Genomic DNA, 12,230 nt, shown 5'->3' on the forward strand with positions numbered 1-12,230 from the left:
GTGGAGCATTCAATCAGCCAAGGTGGTAGAAGTTGGTTTTTGCGTCTTCCCTCCCTTTTATGCCTCATTACAACACAGCCTAATTATGACTATGCATCTATTAAATATATACTAGATTATTTTTTCTATATTTTTTTCAGTTACGACTCTAATTCCTCTTGTTATCTTTGATCTTTAAAGTGTCTTGACCAGACAGCATAGTATCTGGTTACACTTTTCAGAAGTCAGCATCACTGTTGCTTATCGATTGGAGGAAGCCAATTTCCTTGGCCTTGTCAGCCAGGATCTTTCTACACAGGGTAGTCACCGGGCTGTTCTCAGACTTTTCTCTGGACAGTGGGAGCCAAGAGCATGTGTCAGGTTTCCTTAAGTGAAAAGGACTGGGAGGGTAACTACAAACTCACTGCAAAGGAGGAGGATCAAATTGAAAAACAAAATAAAACAAAATAAAACCACTCTTGCTTTTATGCCAGTTGGACAGAGACTCTGTGTTTCAGGCCAATTGGCTAAGAACACCAGTACATGGTGCCAACTGGCATTTGAGAGTATTTGCTGTTGCCAGATGGCAGGTGTTATCTCAATGCACTGTCTGATGGTGCCAGGATGCTTACCAGCAAGTAAAAGTCCTCTTTCCGATTTGAGAAGTGGGAGTAGCATTTGCTATTTGGCAGTCCCCAACCAGCTAACATAAGAAAATAGCAACTGCTCTCCTAATCCTAAACCAGGTCCATCCAAACTGGTGTCCTGTGTCTGACATGACAACAGGGGGTGTTTTGCAAGAATGCCTGGTTTGCTCCATGATGTTGCTTTGAAAGGTTGGAGACTTGCTTCAAACATCTCCAGCTTTCCTATACAATGCACTTAGGTAATTTGGAATTGGGAGATTTGGAAATTGTCTCAAATTTCCATACTGATAGATCCTCTTTGAAACTGATAGAGAAAGCTCCAGGCTCCATCGCCAACATTTATATCCTGTGAGTTGATTACACTTCACTCTATGGATTCTCCCTTGCCTTTCTCTGAGGTGCTGGCTCTTATTACACTTGCACCCAACACACCCTTCTTCCTTGTCTTATTGGAACATGTCAATGGACAATAACTTGAAAGTTTCTTCTTTCATTATACACCAAGAGGACTTTGTTTTCCTGCTTTTGCTGCCAACATCATGGGGATAAAAAGGAGACAGATTTATTTCAATGAAAATGATGCCCCTAGTCCTGGCTTCTTTCTCCAACTTACTCAACCACTGAATTTCTAAGACAGTTGAAACCAGGCATCACCTAGTCCAACCTGTGACTGATCCCCATATCTTACATACCTCCAATGAGGGGGAGACTCACTGCCTCACATAGTGGCCTAATACATTTTTGACCCACTATGCTTATTTAGATGACTCTTGGGGTTTCTAGTAGTTTCTCCATCCTCTACCTTATCTAATACACAGGCATTTTCAGAGCACAACTAAACTTTAGCCTCCCAGAATTCTAGGACACAAGAAATTATCATGGTGACTCTATAGAATACTTTACAGTTTATAAAGTGAACACCCTATGAGATCTACCTCAGATGCTAGCTACCAGTGTAACCTTGGGTAAGTCACTAACTTTTTTTTGTTGTTTCCTCAAAACAAGGGGGTTGAACTAGATGACCCCTATGGTCCCTTCTATCTTGAGTCTAGTCCTATGATCTATGACCCTAAAATGGGTAGTAAACATATTGTTATCCCCAGTGAGAAAGCTTAGGTACCCAAAGTCCAAGAGGTAGTAAAACCAAGATTTATGCTCAAGACTTCTGACTTCAGTTCCAGTGGTCTTTCTAGCTTTCTTCTGACTATATATAGTTGGGGGATACCATCAATAGATGGCATATGTCCTCCACTCAGCTTGATAGAGGTTTATAAATATATGAAACATATGAGATGAATTACTTGTTTGCTTTTAGGCTACCCTCCACTTTCTCCATCATTCTGGTTGCAAGACTTTTGTAGGAAATCATCTGCCTTCAAGGGGCCTCGTGATAAAGCAATTATATGTGTGAGTAAGCAGATATACGTGTTATCAGTTCAAATATGAACAATACATAAACGAAGTGAAATAAAAGAAAAGCAAACAATAGCTGGGGGATATTGGGAGAGGCTTTATGAAGGAAGTGACATTAGAGTTGGACCTGGAAGGATGGGTAGAGTGGATATATTGGGAAGAAGTGCACTCCAGGTGCAGAGAACAGCGTGAGTAAATGAATGAAACTAAAACAATGATGGATGAGATTATTAAACAGCAAGTAGTTCCGTTTGAGTGGAGGCTAGTGTCTGTGAAGGACAGTAGCACGAGATATGACCAAATAATTTGTCAGGGGCCAACGTTTGCAGAGCTGTGTATACCAGAATAAATAATCTTCACTTTATTTGGTAGGCAATCTGGAAAGAACTGAAGGTTTTTAAGAAATGACCCACATAAACCTGTGCAATCACAAAAGATATTTGAGAATAGTATGTAGAATAAAATAGAACAGGAGAGTTTGGAACCATGAAGACTGGTTAGAAGGCAATGGTGCTTTACCAGGTAAGGATCAATGAGGGTTTGAATGAGGATGGTAGGAGTGAGAGTAAAAAGGAGGTAAGAATTGATAAATGACTGAATGTGAGGGGTTGAAAGTCAAAGAGGAACCAAAGATGACTTTTCAATTATGGGTGATTGAAAGAATGACTGTGTGGTTCATAGAGGTAGGAAAATCATAAAGAGGATTATGTTCTTAGAGGAAGATGCTTAATACAAAGTTGTGCTTCAAACGGATCTTCTGTACTTATTTTTCAGATTTAGCATGTAAAGGAATATTTTATATATATATATATATATACATATATATCCATAGTATATAGTAGATTGTATGGATAGTATATAGTTAGTAAATAGAAGACATGGGAATACACTAGCTTTGGGTATCTCTGAAATGCACAGTCATGTTTCCCTCTGCCCCTTCATCCCCCCATACCTTCCCTCTTTCTCTCTCCCTTATTCCCTCTCCTTCCTCTATCACTTAGCTATCATTGAATGGATTGAAACTAAGAAGTTCCCTGAGTTTACTACCTGCTTTTTTTTAAAACCCTTACCTTTCATCTTGGAATCAATAGTATATGTATTGGTTCCAAGGCAGAAGAGCCATAAGGGCTGGGCAATTGGGGTTAAGTGACTAACCCAGGAAGTGCCTGAGATCAGATATGATCCCAGGACCTCTTGTCTCCAGGCCTGGCTCTCTATCCCCTGAGCCACCTAGATTCCCCTACCTGCTTCTTAAAGGAGCTGAACACCAACCAATAAGAATGCTTCCAAAGGAGGGCAGAGAAGAGCTGGAAACCATGGACTACGAGGATCAGTTGAAGGAATTGGGAAAGTAGTCCCAAGAAGAGAAGGCTAAGAGAAGGTAGGCTGAAATTTCCAGGATGATCAAGTAGAAGAATCATGGAATATCAGAATTAGAAGGGACTTCTGGGTCCATCTAATTCAATATGTACTGGTAGCATGAATTCCCATTACTGCAAGTGGTCATTCAGCCTTTACTTGGTCCGATGCAGAATTCACATTTCTGAGACAGCCTATTCCATTTCTTTATGACTAATTTATCAAGAAATCTGTTCTTATATTGAAGCTCTCTGTGAATTTAATCTAGAGACAAGTATAAGAAGTCTTTCTAACTTTTCTAACCTGATGACTGCAAAACATTGTGTCCCTGTATATTTTCTACTCCATGTTAAAAATGTTTGACTAAATGGAGTAAATTAGACTTTTATCTCTTGCTTTAGAAAGCAGAACTAGAACTATTAAGTTAAAATCATGTGAAAGAATATTTTAAATATTTTAATTAATAACTTTTGTTTTCACATAACTTTCATGAACATATGTATATGAAAAACATATATGAATATGTTTTTATATAACATTCATGAATATATCTCTCCCTCCTCAAGAGGCAAAATATAAAAATTTTCCATCTGTTAGAGCTGCCTAATAATGAAATAAGGTAAGATAGTGAGCTTCATGTTACTGGAAGTATTCAAGAACAGACTAGAAGATCATCTACTAAGGATGCTCCAGAGAGGATCCTGAGCTGGATTGTGGTTTGTAATAGATGAGTTTTCATGTTTTTTCCAACCTTCAAATTCTCTGAATCTGATTTTTTCTCATGTCTATCTCTTTCAAGATTTGTGGTTTGTGTTCCTTGAATCCCAGGAAATGATGAAGTTCTTATGCATGCTATTCATAACACTGATGGTTTCCTTAATAATTGTCATGATTTCAAGTCTGGAAATTCCCATTGGCTTAAGGCAATTCTATTTGCCTTTTCATCATTTTAAGTGTTACTTTTTAGATTTTTTTCAACTTGGTTATGTCTTGCTTGATCAGTATACTAGGCTTCAATGTTGAAATTCACCTCATTTTTTTATGAGTAGAATTTCTGAGTTCTCCGCCCAAAAAAACCAGAAGTGATGGCCATTAAAATTAACTTTCTTGGACTTACTGACAGAGTGGGCTATTGCCTTTAAAAATTAGACTACACTAGCTACTATGCCTTCATTAAAGCAGATCACTAACCAAGATTCTTTTGTGTTATTTTTCAGACTTTTAGGTCATCAATCAACATCAAGTATTTATTGAGTGCCTACTTTGTGCCAATACTCTACAAGATGTTAACAATATAAAGACAAGTCAGGCAGTCCTTTCCCTAAAGGAACTTTCTTTCAGGAGGGATAACAAATACATATATGATCTGTGCCCAACAAATAATGTCAAAATTGGGTGTCTTAAATACTTCAAGGATCTTTGGTTAATCTGTGTGGATCCTGTCATCACTAAAGCAGATCACATCCCCCTTACACTTTGCTAGCATGTGTGTGTGTTTGTGTATAAGTTGCTGTGGCCAAAAATGTAATTACTCTGCAACCAACTTGCAACTTAGTAAAATTCCTCTTCAAAATGGACTGATTTTTGGACAACTGACATATTATGTGTTACCAGACATGTAGGTGATGTCTGTCCAGCTTGTTTGGACCTACCAGAGCTTGAGATCTGATGACAGTTTTAAGACTCCCATGCCATGATGAGGCATTTGTAATAGGACTTTAGTGGAAATATATCATTTATATTTCATTGGATCCATGATCTCATTAATGAGGAACTTCCTTTCCTTGGTGTCAGTTACAAGTCACCCACCCCTCTTCATCTTGTGGAGTTCTTGACTGTGTTCTTTCATAAATCTTCCATGAGAATCTTCCTTCTAAGTCAACATGTTGGAGACCTTCCCCTAGATTTTTGACATTGCATGACTCATAGCACAACACTCAGCCTGTCTATCTGTTATCTTTCATTCTCTTTCCATTACTGACCCAACAAGTGGGGGCAGAGCTAAGATGTCTTTTGTTATATCAAAGAATCTTGAATGATCTGAACATTATGCTGGGAGATATGTGCCTACAGAGAGACTTGAAGGCTACATTTTGGATTCTGTTCCAAATTATTTTTTTAAATAATGAGTCAATGGAGGCAGCTGGGCAGCTCAATAGATTGAGAGCCAGGCTTAGAGACAGGAGGTCCTAGGTTCAAATATGGCCTCAGGCACTTCCTAGCTGTGTGACCCTGGGCAAGTCCCTTAACCCCCATTGCCTAGTCCTTATTACTCTTCTGCTTTAGAATCAATATTCATTCTAAGACAGAAGGTAAGTAGGGTTTAAAAATAAAATAAAATAAAACAATGAGCCAACAATAAGCAGGGTGAAATTTTGCATTTTGTGCCTTTCTGTCAATTATGTGACCAGGAAGATGTGGTCTATTATTTATAAAAGATAATATTCAAAAGCTTGGCTGCCCACTTTTTATATCTTCATCAATTGTAACCTCAAACAATATGGAGAACATCCTCAGAAAGACTATGTAGAGATAAGAAAATAAACATAAAGGTCAATCGTTGACAGTGTCATCTCAGATATTTCCCCCCAATAAAGCACTGCCCATTGATGGTTACTGATTAGTAATGGCTTATATACACTGGTAGTCACTCACTTCCTTTTAAAATATAGTCAGTTTCATTTTTTTCCCTTATGATGGTATTAAGTGCTTGCCATGATTTTCTTTTTTAGCAAAACATTCAGGATATACATGCCTGTGCTTTCTGAATAGCATTTGAGTCCCTTTCCTTGTTTAGTTCTTAATCCTGGACCTTATTTTCTTTTCTAAAAAATTAATTATGAATTTAACAGTCAATGAGGAAACATTTCAACACACAAGATTATGTGTGAGTCTATGAACTTGTTAGTGTTAAATATATATGAAATTTAACAAAGTAGTAACAAAATTTCCAATTCTTTATGCTCCATTCTGAGCTGTTTTTTGACTCCTCATTTTTTTGTATGTCTAATACTACCCACTAATTTCCACCTAACTCAAATAAAACACTACCCTTTTTAACAATATAGTCGAGCAACGCAAATAAATATATTGACCGGCCTGAAAATGTACCTCTTATTCTGCTCCACTGGTTCGTTGCTTCTTTGCCAAAAGGCAGGAGATGGGCTTTTTCAACATTCTTCTGGAATCATGACTGATCAGTCCATTAACTAGAACCCCAAAGTCTTTCACAGTATTTTTCCTTCACATCATAGTAGTCATATAAATTCCTGAAAAAAAAAATATATATAGTAAGGAATTAAAATTAAGAGTTTGACTAAATATATGAGAATTCTAAGATGGCTGCCAGTTTAAAAATATTATAGCTCAAGTCAAATTGACTTTCAGTAGCTTTATTTACAAAGAGGTGGAAAGAGTGAAAGTAGAGAAATGTAAAATAGGGTAGAGTAAGAAGTTTAGCTTATCACCCCAAATGTTGCTCCAGTCCCTGGTTCAACCCAGGTAGAGATCATTAACCCCTCAGCTGGAGGACTTGGTGATAAATTAAACAAGGGTTCAATTCACATGGCCTTCTCCAAGAAGGGGAGGCCTCTCTGGAACTAATCTCTCCAAAAGCCATGAAAGGAGGGTCAGCTTTTCACTTACCCAAGTCAAAGCTCCTAAGGAGAAGCTCCAGAAGAAGTCTTACCAGAAGCAGTCCAAGAGCCAGAGTCCCAGGTTGAAGTCCCAAGTTGTATCTCCAAGCTGCAGTCCCAGTCCAAAATCCTCCAAGCTGAAAATTAGGGCCAAAAATCACCTTGAACAGGAAGTTCAGAACTTTTATAGTCCTTTTCCCACATCACTTTCTGTCCCTTCCTCTACTTTAAGGGAGCCAATTACAGTCTTTAAATTTGCTTAACACTGCCTAGGGGGGTATTCAGTTGTTCTTGAAGTTGTTACCCACTTTAGTAAGTAGCTTTTGGACCTCCCTTACTTAGTGTTAAGTAGGGATGTTTCCAGTTTTTGTTGATTAATTTTTTTATTTTAAAATTTTAATTTAAATTTAATTTAAAATTTTAAAATAGGCAAGGGAAAAGTTAATCCTGTCTTCACAACCCTCCCACCCCATGATTCTTTGGGAGACTAGTCTCCCTAATGAATCATTTAATATAACTGCTTATACTTCTAAAGATCTTTTAGCTAAAGGTGCACACAAGATTGTACCTTCTAAGAGAAAACTACAATAATTAGAGATAAGAGGGAAATAGAAGAGAGAGAGCAAAAACCAATGTTTGCTAGGTGCATTGACAAAAAGTCAATTAGGGGGCAATCCTTTTTGGCATAAAGGTTTACATTCAGAATAAATGTGTTCAACCAATTGTACCCCAAAGTTCATTCTGGATCATCTGATGCAGTGGAGGTTTGTGGCACTTTCTCTGAACACTTCATTTTCTTGATTCAAGGAGTTAGTGAGCTTCATTTCCTGAAAAATTTTCTTAAAATTTTTTTTTAAATCTTGGATTTTATGAAAATTATACAATATATGTATTGTATACTAAGTATCAGTTCTAAGACAGCAGAGTGTTAAAGGCTAGGCAATTGAGGTTAAGTGGCTTGCCCAGGGTCACACAGCTAGGAAGTATCTGAGGCCAGATTTGAACCAAGGTCCTCCTGGCTCCAGGCTTGGTGTTCTATCCACCAAGTCATCTATTTTCCAACATTTTCCAACAAATTTTAGTCATTCCTTTCCTCTATTTACCATTGCAATGAGGACTCTGATTTTTAAGGTATGTTTTTCTTAGTTGAGATGACCATGTAGATCCTCAAAGAATTTATTTCTTTCAATTCTTCAATGACTTTCTCTGTGTTGTTCCAAAATGTGTTTATTTATTTTGCCTCATTCTCTGCAACAGATGTTGGCACATAAGCTGCAATTATCTTCCTGGTGGTGTTTTTGTTTGGGCTCACCCTGAGCCCAGCAAGACAGGATGACTGAGTGCCTTCCATGAAATGCCTTTTGTTGCCGTTGGGTACACAACGAAACCAACTCTTCCAACTCGTTAATTTGGTTCTCTGAGGAGAACCTATGAGCCATCTTTCCATTTAACTACAACTTCCTTCTATTCCCTAGCTTCATTAAAAACAAGAATGCTCATGAATATTGTTCAGTTCTTCTAGTAATATTTCAACTTAATGATAATCAGTGGGATTACCAATAATGATTTATTAAGGTCATACTATGTGCCAGGCACAGTGCTGTAATGGAAAGGGTGGAAGGAGAGTGACATGACTAGACTTTTGCTCTGGAAAAAATCACTTTAGCAGCTGAGTGGAGGATGGATCAGAGTGGTTAGAGACTGGGGGCAAGGAGACAGAAGAGTAGTTTGGGTGTGAGAGGATTAAGGATAGAACGAGGGGAGTGGCTTTATGAGATAGAAAAATATATATAGAGAGGAGGTATTATGAAGACTGAGTGACAAAATTTGGCAAAGCATTGACTATGTAGGGTCAAATAGTAAAGAGTTGCGGATGACTCTGAGGTGGCCATCCTATGTATCTAAGTAGGAGCTGTAGCAGTTGTAGGTAGTTAAGTGGAGATCTCACCCTTAGAGTGCTGATCATTTACCTGCCATTTACAGATGATTTAAAAACTGATTTTAGCACCCCCTTTACTCCTTCTGACCTCCAGCAGAAGGTCTAACCAGAATGAAGGCCATTAAAAAATTTTTTTTGGTTGCCATGGTCAACAAATTGACCATGAAGTGGCAAGCCTAACAATGATTTTCTCATCTGTATTTGGCTTATCTGATCCTTGGGCAATAGATGCTGTTGTCTGTCAGTGAGGCAAGTACGTGATGCCTTCTTAGCTTGATTGTACCTGCCAGGGTTCACAGTCCACTGGCCTAGACCTTGAGAACCCAACGTCATTGCTTTGCCATGAAAAGGCATTGGACTGTGACTTTTGTGGCACTGTTTATTTAAATATTAGATAAAACAGAGGGACAGTGAAGGTGGGGTAGTGGTGTGCTGATAAATGCTTCATGGTTAGCTCCCCTCACCCCCAGATATACACAGGATACCTTTGAAGTTTACTCTGCATCATTAACATTTTCTCCATCACTTTCTGAAGTCTAGACAAAAATCAATGAACAATCACGAAATCCTGATCTGTGTTTCTGGGTTGTAGGTGTTCACACTGAAATGATAACAAGTGGCTCTCCGGAGCTGGCCCAAACTGACTCCAGCACATTATTGGAATGGCACCTGACACTGATTGCACTGATATTAGGAATTCTCTGGGAGGAAATTCCTTCTACCCATTTAGCTTAGCACCTCCTCTGTAGCTTAGTGTTTTAGATAGTTACTTAAAGCTGGAGCCAGCAAACTACTTTTAATGGGTAAAAATCAATATACCAGTCAGGGAAGAATATGACTCTCAGAACAGTAGTTTGCTTATGGCCCTGGGAAGATGAATGACTTGCTCAGGGTCATATAGTCAGAAGGTGCTAAGAGCGAGAGCATATTTCAGCAAAACATATAGAAATTTCTGGAGTATTTTTCTATTTACAATTTAGTCTATTTACCCCTATCCTTTGTTAACAATCTAAGGCAGTTCCATATTCATGAAAAATTATTTCTTGTTATTGCCATATGGTAACATTTTCCTACTTATTTTGGTACAGAAACTTCAACATTTTTTGAAAGTTTAAATACATTACAACCACTGATTTTTTCCTAGTCTGTAGGCTTATTTACCAGCTCAAAGAGTTTTAGCAGTTAAACCAAGCATTTTTTTCCATTCCAGGAAAATGCAGATTAGAGAAATTGGCAGCTAAAGGAGATTTTGTTATCGAAGCCCTTTTGAGGAAGTGAAGTCTATAGAGGTTAAATACTTTGCTCACAGAAGTACTAAGTAGCACATATGGGAGTCAATTCCAGGTTCGCCTACCTGTCCAAAATTCTTGCCACTATCTGGCACTGCAGGGATCTTTTGTTTACAGGTCATATTTGCTTCAACAATCAATATTTTTTTGGTTATGTGATCCTATCAGTATAGTATTCCATTCAATGACCCATTTCTCCAAGTTGTCTCTCTTCATGTGCTCCCATCAAATTCACCAAAAGGGAGCCATTCATTGAACGGGGGGCTTTCTCTAGTTCTCCTGGTTTGTTTCTTTCTTCAGGATACCAATGGGACACAAGGACTGTGTATCGAATGTGACTGGCCTTTCTATTTTTCCAGTCATTGAGCTTTCTGATGCCATTTTTATCACTTCTCTCCCTATTCCTTATATGTGATATATTGAACTGCTCAATTTCAACTTTTAGGAGACTGTGGTGTTCCATGACTCTTAGTCATAAGACATCAGTATGAGTTATAATGTAATAGGATTGCAGGTTTAGAGCTAAAGGGGCCTCAGAAACCTAATAATAATAGCTAGCATTTACATAGTGCTTTCTTTGTGTTAGTTATTATGTTAAGAACTTTACAAATATTGTCTCATTTTGATTCTCATAACAAACTTTCAAGATAGGTGCTATTATCTTCATTTTAAAGTTGAAGGAACTGAGGAAAACATGAGTTACGTGACTTGTCCAAGCTCACATAGCTAGTAAGTTTTTTGAGGCCAAATTTAAACTCAGTTCTTCTTGACTCCAAGACCACCACCTAGGTGCCTCTTATGGCTCAGGGTAATTGCCAACAATCAGTCAACAGGTATTCACTAAGCACTCACTGTGTGTTAGGTACTCTCCTATTGAATGACTAGATGAAGGTGAATTAGGTAGCAAGTTGTCAGAGACCAGAGACTACTAATGTTAGAAGGATTTTGTTTCAGGGAGAAACTTGGGATCATTAAGAGAACTGACCAATTCCCTAAAGAAAATGCAGTCTGTGTTTCCCATCTTATTCAATTCAACTTTTGCCTGTCTTTCCAAGATTTATATACTAATGGATGAGTTCTATGGATTTGATGATGCTACTTCTTATGATAGTTTCCCAAAGTGAGACTGGTACATAGTTCTTAAGGTTTCCTTTGAGCTTTACTCATGAATGAAATTAATTTTAGGCATGCCCCCTTTGGTATTTGCTTACAACTAGCTTCTGTGTTGCCCTGGATGTGGGAAGAGGTAGAGAGCAAAGTCAATTAACTTGGTGGAAATATAATAACAAGTTACCTTATTCCCCTAACAGAAGTTGATGAATGTTCCTGGCCAGACAGGAATGGGTGTGAACAGCGCTGTGTGAATACACTGGGCAGCTACAAGTGTGCTTGTGATCCTGGCTTTGAATTGACAGCTGATAAGAAGACTTGTGAAGGTCAGTGGTTGGCAAAACTGAAATAGGAATGTGTTGAGGGAAATGAATGAATGAATGACAAGGAGCAAAGTACAGATTGGGGGAGATGGTTGGAAGAAGTATTCACTCTTTGATGGAAAAACATTTTTTCAAGAATGAGACTTAATTTTTATTGTCATACAAAACACACTTCCATATTGGTCATTGTTGTAAGGGCAAACTCATACATAACCAAAACCCCAAAATAAAAACCCAAATGCCCTGATGTGAAAGATGACTCCAACAGTTCTTTCTGTAGAGGTGGATAGCCTTCCCCGTCATGTCTTTCACAGTTGTCCTAAATCATTGCATTGCTGAGAGTAGCCAAGTTTTCACAGATAATAATCATCCAATATTGCTGTGATTGTGTACAATGTTTTCCTAGTTCTGCTTATTTTGCTTTGCATCAGTTCCTGCAGGTCTTTCCAGGTTTTTCTAAAATCATCTTGGTTATCATTTCTTATAGCACAGTATTGATGGAAAATTTTGTTAAATTTTTTTTGCAATATTTTTTA

At 38.0% G+C, this 12,230-nt stretch overlaps 1 protein-coding gene across 1 annotated transcript in view; it reads left to right on the forward strand.

The window, feature by feature from the left end:
* The window catches only part of TLL2 (tolloid like 2), a 173,322-nt gene that overhangs the window by 143,109 nt on the left and 17,983 nt on the right, over window positions 1-12,230 (forward strand). Inside the window, exon 14 of the mRNA XM_007478707.3 lies at window positions 11,572-11,697. Within this exon, the coding sequence (XP_007478769.2) occupies window positions 11,572-11,697 (126 nt within the window). The remainder of the gene's footprint in view (window positions 1-11,571; window positions 11,698-12,230) is intronic.

The sequence above is a fragment of the Monodelphis domestica genome, chromosome 1 (assembly GCF_027887165.1).
Source record: "Monodelphis domestica isolate mMonDom1 chromosome 1, mMonDom1.pri, whole genome shotgun sequence".
Taxonomy (NCBI): domain Eukaryota; kingdom Metazoa; phylum Chordata; class Mammalia; order Didelphimorphia; family Didelphidae; genus Monodelphis; species Monodelphis domestica.